Source organism: Varroa destructor, unplaced genomic scaffold, assembly GCF_002443255.2.
Source record: "Varroa destructor unplaced genomic scaffold, Vdes_3.0 BEIS01000005.1, whole genome shotgun sequence".
Classification (NCBI taxonomy): Eukaryota; Metazoa; Arthropoda; class Arachnida; order Mesostigmata; family Varroidae; genus Varroa; species Varroa destructor.
The window spans coordinates 20,644,377-20,660,938 of record NW_019211458.1 but is presented as its reverse complement, the minus strand read 5'-3'; the positions used below and the strand labels follow the sequence as shown (position 1 = coordinate 20,660,938).

The 16,562-nt window shown below is 40.1% G+C and overlaps 1 protein-coding gene across 3 annotated transcripts; it reads right to left on the bottom strand.

Moving 5' to 3' along the window:
• Positions 1–205: 205 nt before the first annotated feature.
• Positions 206–13,669, bottom strand: LOC111251823 (uncharacterized). 3 transcript variants are annotated; one of them, XR_002673983.2, is made up of 10 exons: positions 13,184–13,668; positions 11,274–11,407; positions 10,752–10,839; positions 9,949–10,083; positions 8,088–8,140; positions 7,567–7,885; positions 6,240–6,347; positions 5,916–5,963; positions 4,338–4,960; positions 206–2,351 (listed from the first exon to the last, which is right to left on the bottom strand). XR_002673983.2 is itself a non-coding variant. In XM_022808854.2 (9 exons), the coding sequence occupies exons 1-9, from the start codon at positions 13,244–13,246 to the stop codon at positions 4,388–4,390; spliced, it is 1,521 nt and encodes a 506-aa protein (XP_022664589.1). In that variant the 5' UTR covers positions 13,247–13,667; the 3' UTR covers positions 2,424–4,387. The 3 variants fall into 3 exon arrangements, 2 of the variants coding, with proteins under 2 accessions (XP_022664589.1, XP_086846257.1); XM_022808854.2 differs by lacking the exon at positions 206–2,351 and having other exon boundaries at positions 2,424–4,960; positions 13,184–13,667; XM_086990131.1 differs by lacking the exons at positions 206–2,351; positions 10,752–10,839 and having other exon boundaries at positions 2,424–4,960; positions 13,184–13,669.
• Positions 13,670–16,562: the final 2,893 nt, after the last annotated feature.

The following is a 16,562-nucleotide window of genomic DNA, read 5'->3' as shown; positions in this document are numbered from 1 at the left end:
GTTCACTTGTCATAGAATATCTTGGGTATGTCCGGTCGACTACAGACAATTTATGAATTTGTTATTGAATCCTTAAAAAGCTATTCTAACTTTCCTCTTTAATAGCCACTCGTACATTATCTGTACGCCGACTAGAACGCCTGCCCGACCGCCTAAATACATGTTTCGCTTTCTCGTGATTAAGTTTTTCTTCGTGAAATGACGATAACGTTTTACTGAAAAAGACGTATTTAGGTTTTATTTGCAAACATCATTTTTCGAGCATCGCGTTCGATATCCGATGGTCAGAGGAAACGCGCCCTAGTTCTATATTTTCTCACAACATTTTTTTTATCTAAGCAAAGGGTGTAAATGTAGTTTTGAACCTCGCATGTTTTTTCTTTCAGTTAGACACAATAGATTATTGTTTTTGTACTTCTGTCACTAAAAATATTGCATGTAAATGTCTACCTAAAATGTCTCGCTGACGTTCTCGCTTGCGCAAGTGGGCCGCGGTGATATTTATTAATAAAAAAAATATTTGCCACATAGGAACCTCAAAAGGGTATTGGGAAGAAAAAATTAAAAAATAAACTTGTGCCCTATATAGATAAATATGTCTATAGCAATATATTAAATGTCAGCTTATATACATATACATATATGTATGTATATATATATATATATATATATATATAGGGGGAGGAATTCAATATCGCAGCTGATTTTTCGATAGACGCGCACATTCTAGCATTTTAATTAATCTAATAGAGACATTTGAGATGGTGCATTCTCAGCCCAGTTGTTGACTATTGGTTCTGATAATTCGAAATTCTGCCAGCCCATCATCGCCCAAATAATGTGGCATTTGCTAACGGTCTCATTATGTATAGTAGTAAATACGAATATGGAAACCGCATGAAAGAATGTGCGAAGCTTTGAAGTTAAATTAATTAGAGATACAATGAGGCATAGGTAGGTTTCTTATTTAAACAAACACTACTCGAAAAACGAACAGCAGTGCTCTTATTATCCAGCTAGTTAATCAGACATTAATTAATTAATCAGACATAATAATTATTTGCAAACAATATCTTACTCGTAATGGATGTTCTGATAAAACTGGCCATGTGTAGGGGGTCTATAAGGTTTGTTAACACACAAAACAATGACAAAATGTTTTACTACGCCGACGATCTCCTAAAATTGGGGCAAGTCGATTAACCATCACTTAAGACATGGATACTGCTTTTGGTCGAAAGCAAAATTTTAAAAAGGGTTCTCTATATCATGAATGCCTCGATAGCAAAGTCTATGTTTATGGACGTTTTGCTCAAACATTAGCTTCCTGAATTTTGTTTTGTGTTTTCTCTCTTTGTTGTCGAACTTCACAGATTTGTCTTATTATGAATGTGATATCGAACTTTGGATGCTGACGGATTCGGGCTAGCGAATTTACGACCGATACGACAACAGCAATAAAAAAAATAACATCACTTGGAAAAACACGTTCCATGGCTAGATAATCGACTTCTATTGCGGAGACAAACGTTCGCATAACAGACCACCCTTCTGTGAGCATGATCGTCGTCTAAAGCTCTAGAAGCAATCGTATCTGACGCTGACCGTCAGAGTAGCAGTTGGAGTATACTCAACGCTCTATGCTACAATTAGCGAATTGAATTGTAACGCGTCTATCATTTTTGCATAGAGTACGCACTGAGTCTCGCTTCATCAGCTACTCATCTTCTCGGTGGTTCCATCTAACAGGAAGCTAGCACTCGTTGACCCGATATACGGCGCGCTCATCCGTCCGTGGTACCTCGCTACCATATAGTGCGACCGCATGAACGTCACGCACTACTCAAATGCGAAACAGTCTCACTGACAATAATGGGCAATTTTTTCTGCACCTCAACCCCACAGCCTCATCAGATAGCAATAGACAATGATTCATCATAAAGTGCGAGTTTATAAAATAGCCCAGACATGACGACGAACGCGCTCGTCTGCCAATCGGATCTGGTCATCTTTTTAGATGACAAATATATGACTATGTACCCGTACGTATCTTAGTATGCTACTGCACCTGTTCGAAAGGCGGATGGTAGCGTCTTAAAATTACAGGACCACTATCGTGCGAAATAGACGGAATCTGATGATGTAAGGTCTATTGTGAATCGGCGGGTAATCAACTACAGCTGGTCGGTGAAAAGTTTTCATTTAAGTGTATGCATTCATGTGTGCTTCTAGGAGCTTGATGACTCTCGATCAGGGGAAGGACGAAGCCCGAATAGGGCCGAGGTGGCATAGCAACGCAACTCCGTTGGCCAGACGCAGCGGTCAATCAACTTCAGCAATGAATTCCCAACCTGGAATGACCAGTTGGTGAGAGCGTTAGAAGGACGAACTACTTGTTAGGAGAAATGAGGACACGTGGTAGGTGATTTTTCCTTTAAAGTTTAGTCAACATGTTATTTATTTGCTTTCAAAGCACTTTCTCTTCTTGTTCGTTTTAAAATCGTTTAACACATGGATAGCACTATCAAACCGTTGTCGATGTACCTAGAGACAGCACTTAAGCCACAAGCCACGTTGAAACTTATTAGAGCCTACACGATACATGTTAAGTAAAATTAGAAATAAACAGATTAAGTGCATAGCATTCGTATGATGACGATACGTTTGTTCTCGGTTCAGCTATCGTTGGTTAAGTGTCCTTCAGATACGCTGTAGAAGTTTAAGTTGTTTACCGTACATAACGACTGCGACGCCGAGGGTTTTTTTTTTTTTTTTTCTCTATTTTTCTGTCAATCTATCTACTTCGTCTAAAAATAATCGGAAGAAATTTCTTTTGCAGCAGGAGAACTATAGCACATATCAGATGTATAACGGCTACGGCTGAACGCATCAATTTGATAAAACTGATTCCACCAGCTAAGCCCCTATCTGTCCTGGGATTCACGCGCACAACTTACTCCTCATATTGTAGAAACGCTTAAAACCTAATTATGTAACATCAATCTTTATCGTGTTATTCAGATACAATGTAAATATCTGTGTCTGTTGTTATTTACTAGGAACAGGTATTCATATGTCAACTTCCCTATAAACTATGTATGTATGTATGTATGTATTTCGATCGAGTAAAAACACTTGGCTTGCTAACTATGGCTGCACTGGGCAAAGACCGCTACAGTGGCTTTCATGATAACATCGTAAAATCTCTATCGGCACGAGTATCATCGGCAGGTAATTTGGAGATGATACAAACTTCTAATAAGTATTATATAAGAGTAACGTGTCGTAATATGAAGATTAACATAAGTATGTATTATGCGTATGAAGATCTAATATGGTAATGATTATTTAAAATAATAATACTGCTGGTAATAGTGATCACACCGCAATGTAACGGACATGCTCAATGAAGACAATTTGGTACCATGCCTTGTTCATGATCTCTACCGCGTAAACGATAATTGCGTGAGGTCAATAAATGACAGTCTGTATTCCGTCTGCTCTCTACAGAGGCACACATGAAAAGACAACAACGAATATGCCCTCTGGCGAAAAATGCGAAATCGTCACTCTGGCGTCCTGTTGAACAGGTCGACGCCTTAAGGCAGTCAACAATCTGTGGACGAATCTGTAACTCAATATTTAGCGTCCTGAAGCTAGGTTTTACCTGGCCGAGCCTACTGCTTTATACTCGAATATTCATTTAGATTGGTTGCTGTTTTGTTTCTATATTCTGTTCGATAACCGAGCCTACAAAGGTTCGAAAGCTGTGTACAATTTCAACAAGTTTACAAGAACAAGCCAAACAAAGTTTTCTATAAAAACACGCGAACGTTTCCATGTAAGAATGGATCAACTTGCCAGTTTTCGAAACGTACGAAACGCTAACATAACACATATATACGCCGTTGCTTATGGAAAAAAAAATCGTATAAACCAATAATTATTAAATTAAATATTTGGTAAACATTATCGTCAGATCTGTTCTGCTGTGGCTGTAGCTGCAGCATCGCTATTAACTTGGAGCCAGTTGATTCTAAATAATGAATTCAATGCCGTCTCGCAGTTTCGTCCATTCCGGGGCATCGCGGCCAACGTTAGTATCACTTCTAGTCCTTAAACTTGCAGTTGGTTTGCTTTTGAATTTGACAATGAAAGACCATAGCTAATCTACGAAACTTAATTGGACCCTGAATTTGCTCAACAAGTAACCGCGAGTGCGTACGACGCCTTAAGCTACCCTGTTGTAGCTATGGCACATTTGTTTGCATAAATAATTAAACATTTCGATAACAGTGTAAGCCGATTACTGTTACATGATCCTTAGGAAAACTTACTACATCACTTAGATCTTGGCAACGGGATTCTTTTCTTCTTTTTATAAAGACTAATGATTTTGGCCTGTCTGTCCACGCGTCGCTATCGAACCCGCGTCGAAATCGCCTAGCATCGCATCAAATTGCGCTTTCGACAGAGCGTGCTCAGAAGGACGCAAAGCGTTTACTTGGACCGAATAACTAGTCAGGGGCGTTCGCGTTGTGGAGAAGTCCTGGTATGGGTCGAGCACAGAATCGAAGGCCAAATTGTTCTTATGCATATGTTGTACATTGAATCCCAGTGTGTTTAGCTGCGGGGTGCCAAGTGACGACGGGAACAAGCGACGGCTTCCGACTGGATCGACGTTTTTTGCGTTTGTATCGTACTGACTAATGCCGTCGAGCGAAGACTGCTGCAGCAGCATATTATCACAGGAGGCCGAACAAGTGGTTGGAATACCCTGCTTTAGCCCGTCAGCCAATGAAACGCTGATTACTTGCGATCTGTACCGGCTGCATGCATCGTCCATTCCAGTGAAGTTCGCTTTTGAAGTTGGCAACGGCGAGTCCAGCGTATTATCGCAAGCTGTGAACTCTTCGCAAAGATTTCGTGGCGTTGTCACGACGCGTCTGTTCCATACGTCCTAAAAGGGATGGTCAAACATATCGGATCGCATTTAGTTTGTTTCAAGTAATTGAGATGGGAGCGATACCATCACAGATGCATGCAAAGCTAAATTCTAATACAGAAACTCGTTACTTACGTAATTCGTTCGCTATTGCATCCTTATGATAACTATTTTAGGCCACCGAATGTTAATGGAGAAGACATACATATGCATACTTAACGCTACGTTCTAACTATATTCCAACAACCGAAATCCATTGCCTGAGTGCTCCGCGTTTAAGTACAGTTATAGAAGGATAGATATATAGGCGAAGCGATAGATTTGCCGCTTCTCTGCACATAACTCTCGCATGGTTATCAAGCTACCAAACAGGCCCGTCTGCAATAGTGCCTAGAACGTGCAGTGTAAAAACGGACTGTATCAATTTGAAACATTTCAACTTCGTAAAAAAAAAAAGGCCATCAGTAGAAATAATGCTGTGCCTTTCTTTCTTTGTGTGCCTGTGCAGGTCTGATTAAGTAAATTACCAGGACCGTACACAAAGCAGGCCTATAAACCATAACGCTATGTAGCAATAATAAAAATAATAATGATCATTATCTAGTTTCAAGATCTTTCAAACAATGCCTTCAACGGATTGAATAATCTTTCGAGCTCCTAAAATCCGTATAGGTAACTTGTTTTAAGTTTATTCTCTAATAAAAAAAAAAAAAAAAAGAATCAACAGAGAGCACTGGACACTTTGGTAGTGGTCTTTGTCGCATTTGCTTAGGTAGGATAGTAGATAAAAATATGTTACAGTAATACGGGAGTTGTTGAACGGATACCGGTGACCTCTTTAAGATTCCGGTAATCTGCCCCGTAGCTCTGGTTCAGTCGACCGATGATACGATACACGTATAGTTTAGTCATGGAAATGAAGGCGACACAATACAGCCGCGGCCTCAATACGCCATAGGAACTAACTTACTTGTGGCGTACGTAAATCGAACCAGACGTTGTGTTTCGCCGACTGGTCCTGGAAAAGATAACAGGTCACGTTAGCCCCTGACAAACTTTTCCCTTCAAGCTATGATATAAAGCAAACAACCGATAGGACCATATTAGTGAACGTGCATGCAGTATTGGGTAAGTACGGAGGTTTCATGATGAATCTAACTAAGCAGCTCGTCCTTGAATACGAATTGAGCTTAAATAAAGTTCCTTACTCAAGTTTGTACTGTATATGCATTGATAGCAACCACAACTAACTCTTTAATTAATTATTAATTAATATTATTAAAAAAAAACTTACTTCTCGTTGAAGGGCATCCACCGAAGTGTTGGTAGATACGTCGTCAATCCCGGGCGTGATCATCCACGATTGAAAGTTTCGTTCAGCTTTCGGAGTAGAGGTTGGATTCTAATGGACAAAATGAATAGAACAGTATAAATTTCAACCCATGTTTCTATTTGCCAATAGTATGCGATAACATCTTCAAGTAGAGCAGTTGAAAATTATGGATGTCCGCTCAAATTCTTACTAGGATAAGTAAAAAAGGCTATACAATACAGTCTAGCCAACATTTTATTCCAGTCGTCACGCAGAAAGTGTGTTTTTAATATCACCACCAAACGTGTTCTCTATTAAACTCGTATTCTCCGCGTTGTTTATATAAGACATATATAAAAAATAAATAAATAAAAGTCTTCGAATTTGGCAACGAATGATTTTTTGCGTTCTATGAAGAAATCCATTGCTTCTATGTAACGATGATACGCGTTAAAATTTTGAATAAATTGTCTCATAGATAGCAACACTGTCACGGTTAATGCCGGAAGAGAATAGATTATGGTGTTCATTATGACACGCCGTTGCATTTCTTAGATACACAGAAATGAGAGAGCAAGAATTGTTGAATTAACAAACTAAGAATAAAATTAAGCTTTTGCAAATCTTTTATTCAGAAGATACGGTTCCGACCGTTTTAGAATTACTGCTCGATACACAACATCCGACACTTAGATCTGGTCCGTGGTGATCCAGATTCGAACATGGGCACAGATGCAATTCTTAGGATCTATCCGTCTAGATGCCCAGCGGCTTAAGTAGCAGACGTAAAACACAAACAAATTTTTAAGCGTCCAGAGCTGCTCTGTATTATAACTGACCAACCAATCGCCCCCCGCTAGTAGACCATGTGAAATCTTGATCAATATTCGCTTAGATGTGTATAGGATGAACTAAGTCATTCAACAAAGGAAGCCTTTAAAAAAGACTAAAAGCTCTCCCGCATAGGGCTTGGGGGTTCGAGGGCAAGTGACTCCTACTTGTAGCTGGAACTGCCCACCAAACAGAGAAGGTGAATATAGTCGATCAAGATCCCTCGATCTCTTTGTGGGCTAAATAATTAGACCATGGGTCAGGGAAAAATTCATATCAAAGATATCGTACTCTATTAAATGCAGTGATGACATTTAATGTTTAAATATCACGTTTGTTTTAATGAGTATCGTAGAATAGAAGGCTGCGTTTACCATTGGCTCCAAGGGTTGTAGTGCGCATTTTTTTGGAATGATTATCAGTACTGAAAATTACCAGAAAAACCCATTAGTTATAGTCACCGATCATCGTCATTTACCGAATGTGAATATGGCGCGCCGATGTCGTCAGGTCGTCGGGGACCACTTAGCACTGTATGTAGAGAACGACCTGAAGGAAGGTCGCCAGAGCTCAGCTGGTAGCCTTTTAGTCTCGTACGATCTATGTGTACGTTGCTGATCGAGTTTTTCACGCTGGCTGGAGTGCTGGCCAGAGTGTGCGGAAACCCCAAGCTCGAAACGTCCCTACGGATAGTTTTCCTTTCCGGTGTTTTATGTGGAGTGCGGGTATGCTGTCCTGGTGTATTTGGTACTGCGGGCGTGTCTTGGGAACAATGCGAAGCGAGGGGCTGAGGTGCTCTAAATTACCGATTTTTGATGATGACGAACAATACGCATAAGTATTGCTATAGGCTATGGTGCTTCACGGAAGATTAAAGGACCCCTTCCATGACATGCAGTACCGAAAATCGCCGCTAACATGTTACATTTTACTTGACAGAAGTGCGAAATATACAGGCTGATGAAAGATGCTATAAAATATAAACAGGCATATACTTACTTAAGCTGGTTCCATGAAATAGCAGCGCGACACGTCTCGCGGGACGTGGATCCCTAAACAGGAGGAAGCAGACGAAAACGTGAAACACTACCATACCGTTATATCGCACTTTACTTATATATATAACTAGGACTAGAGTAATGAGTTGTGCAGTGAGTGAGGGTCAGACTGAATGACAAAGAAAGGTTTTTTGCGAAGAAATTTCACTTTTGACACCTACCCTGCCTTTTACCGGGGTGAAAAGTTGCCGAAGCAGTCTGAGATATTTGTTCCCTATACAATAAAGAGTACATAATTGAGAGAACTGATAGTAGAAATCTGCTAAATTCGACAATAGAGTCCTGAACCCGGGAAGTGTACCCCACCACGATCAGCTACGACACCACGAGCTACTTAATTGTTCCTGAAGATAGGTTGCAAGCACCATTGTCAAATATATTAAATATCTGTAATTTTATCAGAAACGAATAGCCTACTTGTCTCTTGAACTAGACAAAGCGCACTGACCCTGAACATCCCGCCGACACCGGGCAGCACTTATCCGTGATGACAGGTTTCCATACAGAATTGTCACTGGTGACGAGAAGTGGTATCTTCTCGTTAACGTAAAGAAAAGATAGTAAGGGTAGTCTTGGGACAAACACCTAAGTTATGCCAGATCTCAATCTCAAAAACATGACGGTTTGCGTTTGGTCAGACTGAAAGGGTTTTATACACTTGAGAAAAACAAGGCGCTTATGGTTCTCCATGTGGCCTAATTTAGTCATGGAACTGGGCTTCCGATAAAAAAAAACTCAATGGAGAAGGCAAAGAAATAATGCCAGGCCGCACATGACAAAAGTCGTGAGAGCTACGTTAAATAAGAGCTTCTTTTGCATCCACCAATCTCTCTAAACGTCTGACAATGAAAGGGGTCCTGAAACTTAAGTGGACGAGTTTCTCAATGCCGGATATGAAAACTTCTGGCAAGAAGAAATGAATAAATTGGTTCAGAAATAAAGAAGCTCGTGGAGAATGACAGTAGATATATAGTAAACTAATGTAATTTGTTATTATAATTCGGGTGAAGCGCTGCGTTTCTTTGACAACAAATAAAAAAAGGAGAAAGTAACCTACATCTCAGATTGACGTTTATACAAAATGTCCAAGTCAAGCATTTGTGAGTAGTTTGATGCAGATGTTTCTGATAACTACTCTTTTTTTTGCAGATTTTAGGGACGGTTTTTGGAATAGGACTATGTGTTGCTTCGTTACAAAGACGTTCTATGACTTTTAGGCTTTTTTTTCTATGCTTTGCATCTTTAAAATTTTTTTTCACGCTTTAGGGTTTCTGAGACGTTTAGCCTAATTTCAGCCCAAGTTAAGACCGCTAGATTTTTTTTATATGTCACTAATATTTCAATAAGTCTAAGCGTACCAACATTAATTCGCTTACGACTTTTACTGAATCAGATATTTGCGAATCTATAAAACATAGTCTTGCACATGATTTCTGACATTTTAGAAGCCGAACGCAGCACGATTGGCAATAAAGACATTTGCCAGGGATGTCTCTGTCGGTACGCGAAAAAACAGTTGTTTAAGCAGCAGCTGTAAATTAATTAATTTTTTACATGTAAAATAAGCGGCATCAGTCATCTTTAAATTAATCGAAACCTATATATAGATTTAATCGTTTCGCTTGTTGAGGGAAACTTCAAAGTATACAACTGTCATACCTGTGTCCCACATTGTTCCCATCCCCAAAATATTGTTAAATACTTTGATGTTATACTTAAGCCTTTTTGTGCCGTACCGTTTAGTAACGCTAAAGTTTTAGTCCAATATCATTAGAAACTACTAAAAATAAGGTCTCACTTACTTCAACTTTCCCATTGAAATATTTTTTGTAGCAGAATATGCGCTTATTTCCGATCTCACTACTGATGAATTCTAAAGGTTCCTTCGAAGCGTCGTACACTTCACATTGGATGACCATCACAGGAAAGGCTCGAACCTTGAAATCAAATGAATAAATTTTCCTCACCGTTAAATAGAAGTCGCAAGACAACTATGCGCGCTTATCTATTTTCAAACGTCTATCAATTAAACACATATAATTCGGACATCTATAATAACTTAGTTTCCACTCAGACCGATCCAGCAATGCAATCCAGTCGAGCAGGGCAAGACTCCTTGTGCAACTAGCTGATCCATGATACCCGACTTGCAACACGAGAAATTCAAGCAAAAGCTAATTAAAGAGGTCGTATCAATTACTGGTTTGCTACGCCTGAAAATATTATTACCTATTAAAATAATGAGTCGGCACAAATCACGTTTGTGTGCTACGCCATACAAGTGTTGCGTCACACAACACCGTCTCCCTAGGGATTAAACATATCGATTATGTAATCAATCAATCCGTGTACGCAATCTAAAATTACTTACCGATGGCACCGAAAAAAATGTTCCACACACTACTAAATAGAATACCTCAAAGTACGCATTTCGGTACGGGAGAAACAGTCGAGACATTTAAAGGACGCAGCTGGCATATGCGCATCGCCTTCTCCAGAGCAAACCGGAGATAAAAGTATATATGCATTATAGTTTGGACTGGTTGACTTTGATACTCACTATGCATTAGAATAGAATAATACAAAGCGACATCGAAACTTTTACCGCTTGAGCTCGATACTCGCAGTGAGCTGTTGGTCTGTCCTGCGAAACGACGGTAAACTGGAGACGCCATCCGACGCACAGAGCATTTCTGTAAAACCACAAACGGAAGACGCATTGACTTACATACGGACTCACCTTGCCGCTAAGAGTTCGTCTGAAAAAACGAGGGTCAATTTTGATGAAGCCAGTCTGGCATGAGGTTGACTGAATCTTCGTGTCCTGGGTTTCTTGCACGATCGCCAGTAGGTATGCCACCGTCGCTACTACCTTCATTGTAACACTCTACTATTAACTTGCCTCTGTTAGATACTACCAACGAGTTCGCCGGTAGTACTGAGGTGTGGCCTTTGAGATACCGAAGTCTAATAGTAATCAGGTACAGTTTTCTCATACTAGAAAAAAAATGGAGACCGCGGTACTAACTGGCGCATATAATATATGTAATGATTACCGTTTGAATAAACGCAGAGAATCTACCCACGAAGCAAAGTGATCGACCTGGCAATGCTAGTTAACACCTACTTGTCTCTGTCGTCCATTAATAGATCCGAGTAGTTGAAATGAGCCTCTCCTATATGATGGATGCATTCGAGAACAACGAATCCGTAACGTTTGGCCGGGAACAGTTTCTTGATTACTCCTTGACAAACTTCGCCCTAGACGAGGGCAACACATAATCGTACAATTCAATCCAGTTTGGCGTCCATACACTAGTACTGAGGTTTCATTGTAAATACGAGATAAATTTGAAAAAACTTTGATACAATTCGCCGATAAAGTACCGAGAAACAACTTGATATGAGTCGGAAAAAGCGGTATGAATATCTACCTGTTACACTGCCATGACGACCGCTTCCCCGACGTCAATTCAACATGCTTCCCGAATGTTTTTCTGTCACAATGGTGCGTTATATTTCATGTGTACGTATATCTGAATATTTATGTAAGTGATACTGTTTTTATGATAACATTGGTTCTCATTAGCAGGCTTCAAGTGTAATACACTTCGAGGATACAATCGAAGAACTAGTATGAGCGAACTTGAATCGAGATCTTGTGACTTTTGGAGATCCACCGATTGTGCCAGTCTAACGCAGAACTGACAAAAACTTCAGTCGACCTTACGACGGTTAGGTAGATTCAAGGCGGAGTATCCACAAGTATACGCCTTAAATTTCAGGAGGATACAGAAACATCTCCATCGCAATTTAGGCAAAAGTGACTGGCAGCGCTATCTCAGATAATAGGTATGCCTTCATCGAAATAGTCCTAATCGAGCCGTGATCATTTTTATGCGTGTGGTCGCGTAATATATATATCCCTCAATGATGCACATTTATAATGACTTTTTTCTCCATCGTGAAATGCAGGAGTACGTCGTCAAGACTTTATATAGCTGAAATCACTAGAGTTGACAATCCCCTGAAGAGCATTATTTCGTGTACGCTCGTGTATACGAAACACTGGAACGCCTAAAAGTCCCCCATCTCCCCCAAAAATTATGGTATATATGTACCCATGAGCTGGCAGAAGTCTATGTACCAAATGCCGAAATGGCGCAAAGTATTAGGTTTACAGTAGGTCAGAAGCTAAGCTTTATACGGATAAGCGTGTTTTCCACAGAAACCATGTTGGCTTTATAAGCCGACTAATAGAAGAAGGACATCATGTATATGTTCGAACCCATACCAACGGCGCTACATGACTACAGAAAAAAACAGTCTGTCGCGAAAGCAGACGCCATTTTTACATGTTAAACATATGAAACGGTTCGTACATTATGGCTGTCACGTTGATCTATTGTATAAATGATGCCGCCATCAACGGTTTTTTCGAACGTTCGATCGAGGGCAATGACTTGAGCAAATTAGTGATGATAAATAGTCGATTTTCACTCAGTGACAAACATACAACCGAAATACTGGGCAATAGATGCATCGCTGTACAACAAATTGATACGCTACATGTTGAACGAGGACGAACGCATAAGCGGTAATTAACTAGAAGCAAGCCAAAGCGTGCTTCAGAGCACACATCAGACACTAGCTGACAATTAGATACTGAGAAATATGGAAAGAACATATCATAATTTGTTTACAATATGGAAAAAAATCAAAACAACACGTCATACTAAAAATGTTTGACGCTCACGAACCGCTCAATGATAAACATATTATTATTTAATCGTAGATTAGTATCAGATTGTCACTGGCAGCTTTGGCATCGCTTATTGTTTACTATGCTTGACACGGTTAGATCTCTTGTTGGTCGATCAACGAAATCCCTTAGACTTGAAAATCATTGCTAGTCAATCTGTTAATAAGACACAATCAATGTACTTTAGCACAAAATAGCGAATAAACTACATATACAATGTAGTTTGTGCAGATGTTGGTACTGCATCAATCGGACTGTTGTATCGTGTAGCCCACCTGTTCTTTATCCAAAGCTGTAAGCGCCGAAGCATTGTGCGAGGCAAGAATTGACGAAGACATCGACGACGCACGCACTTCTCCTAAGCGATGACAACTAATATTAAAATTTTAACGCGCGCCGTATATAGCCACAGTGAGCTGTCAGTTCGTGCGAAAACGACGATCGCACGACTGCACGTTCCTGGTTAGGGTAACAGTATCCCGTGCTTAATGGCCTCTTTGACGTATTACTATCGTTTGTCTGCCTGTTTTTTTCAGGTTTCGTCGTTTTTGAGCCTTAGTACTGATCAATAAAGCAGCTCCTGGTGGGGTTACTACGAGATGCCTGGGGTGGTTCGCACAAGAACAATACTACTGACAATGCAAGAGCATTCATGAAGAGGACCTTGTCCGCAGTTCAGGTGTATCGCACCTACGATGGCGACTGTTTGACCTCTTGAATTTGGTTTTTAACTCATATTGGTTGGCGGAGCACGTCGGCCTATCGATCAGCGTTTGGACGGCGACAGCACAGCGTTTCGGTGTCGCTAGATGTCGGTGGGTATCTTTGCATGAAGTGGGCTCGTGCATGTAGATTTGTGCATGTGTAATAAAGCTGCACGTCGCGATCGCTCAACGTGCACTGTTTTCCTATCCGTTTGTTCCATTCCCTCTTTCTCTTTTGTCTAACTGTTTTTATATAAGAATGCCGAATGTATTTTTCATAGTATATTGGGAGTTTGTATGTGTGTATGTGTATCTGTGTTTTTGTCTTATGCGTACCTAAATGTGGGTGCAAATGCACATGACGCTGATCAATAGCAAATTCTGCTAAAGAGCACCTTGCGTAGAAATCATACTGATGTGGTAATGTTTTAGAATAGTTTATGTGTATTTGCTTACGGTTATTTGTTGGCCGATAGGTTGCTCGCGTTCTTATACCCTAACCTGTACAACAGTCTACGAGCGATAGTTCAAAAAGACCGGGGTTACATTAGAATGACACGCTGCTTTCAAGCGTGTAGACCGGTCACTTATGGATCCATACCTAAACGCATGAATTTACTTATACAATTTAATTACTTGACCATGTAATCAATTAAATTGAACGAGATTCTTACTGTAGTTTATAAAAAAAAGTGCACAAAAGGATGCAGCAACAGTTCGCTCCCACAGATTACTCCTGTTAATTAGCAAATCGTCCCTAGTTAAAAGGTCGCCAAACTGCTCGGCCGGCGATGAAGTTAAATTACGTACGAACCGAATCAAAGATAAACGCTAAATAATGCGATATATATGTATACACACACACGCATATATATATACATGCGTGTGTGTAAGTGGCTCGACAAATAGCCCGACTTTGGAAAATGATTTTATAATAAGTGGAGAAAGACCTTCTCTAAAATGGTTATAGTTACTATCATGAAAATCTCTGCCATTAGAGGGTAAACTGTCACGCAGCTAGCAGCTTAAGTATGGCACCTTATCGATAGGTTTGGCTCTGTCTTCTCAGAGTATTAATCTTAGTTGTTAGAGAACATCAGTCCCCTACAATAAAACCACTGGGAGCTGGAATATAAATACAATCGCCTTTAAGTACAGCAAACGTTCCACTTATTTTTTAGGCCGTCCAAATTTAGACCAACCATAGATGTTTCATACCCTGAATATCACAATATTGAGCAGCAGGACCTATTTTTTGCTTTGAGCAGATTCCTACATAAAATTAAGGTTAGGCGACCCGTATTTTTGTACGTAGTACTGCGGACAGCAACACTCGATGCAAATATTCAGTCAAATTGCGAAAACATCGTGACAACTGTAAACTGTTACGTTGATATCGGACAGAACCCGAATTTGGCTCAAATCCCTACCTGGGTCGCAGTTCCCCTTTGGCCCTCACAGCTCGCATACTGATCAGGACAAGTTTTGACGCCCGGAGAGCAGCTGCAGTGGAACTCGGCTGGGTTGGACGATGGAGGACTTCTGCCGGAGACTTGTTATTAATGATCTGGTCCATATAAAAAGGACATAGGTCTGCATACGCAGCGGGTATGTACCGAACGTACAATAATCACAGCGGATGTTCCGGCCGCGACACGTTTGAACACCGAACGAAATATCTCCGCTTGTTGAGGTGCTATACCGGGTTGGTGGTCACTAAGTGGCATAATTATCATTTCGTGGTACGGTTCGTTTAGAAGAGAGGTCAAAACGATTCTGAACCCAAACTGTGATTTTGCAGCAGGAAAAGAACGTGAAATAATTTCACTAAATATCGATAGCTGAAAGCAAAATTGACCAAGCCGAGGCTAAGTTATCTAAATATTTCGGGTTTTACGCTCCGTCTATCGACAGCTAGCCTTTTCCATCACTTCAGTTCACACTCCGTTCAGCTTCAAACCTATTAGGCCTTTTTGTGAAAAGAAATAGGACAACAGCCTAAACATCCTGAAAAACAAGAAGGTCTCTATTTCAAATGCCAAGTGTAAATCAAATTTAGGCGATTGAATGTTTAGATGGCATGTTGCAATTATTACGTACGCAGATACCTATCTGAGATGGTGGGGCAAGATTCGGCTCTCCAGATCAGCGCGGAGTGCCATTTCCTTCCTGAACGTGGCCATTCAACCTACGGACTTTACCCCTTATTTTCTGTTATTTCTATAACTGTAAGGTTGTACTGCTGTGACGAATGAACGTGAAAAAGTTCTATCGACCTTAGGTAAATTAGGTAGTTAACGTTTACTGGTGTGTTTGTAGAGCATTTCAAATCGCCTGTATTGTTTATTGTCATTCCTTTATGAAGTCAGTTAATTACAATATTCGCTATAATGAACATCATAATTGCGTCCGAATTTTTATCTAGTTATTTTGAGTTGTTTATTACCGATTGGCCGCAATTAAAATAAACAATATTGTTTTTACTAGCTTCACAGTAGCCGATTTGGTAGCCGATCGGACGGCCAAGCCTTTGGTTAACAAAGGTCAAGGGTCATTGCTTTGTAAATTGCCAATGACGTATGCTACACCCCCTGGCTGAAAAAAGATTATGGGGACTAACTTAGTAATCATTATGCCATGCAATGAGAACGCAAAGCTACGATGCGCTCATTTATTTCTTTACTTTATTTAAAAATTAAATGAATTCGATATATTTCAAAGCTTATTGAAATTGAGCTCGATTAAAGAATTCCATTCTACTTAATAAACATTTGAAAACAATCAAGCTATTTGTGTAATAGCAATACATTCTCTATATATTTATCATCCTTCGTTGGTCTTCATCTGGTGGTTGAAGTATACTATAGCATAGACCTCAATAGAGTTATATCATAAGCATTCATTTGTCAACGGCCACAGGCAATAAAAAGAACTGAAACCGGACCTCCGT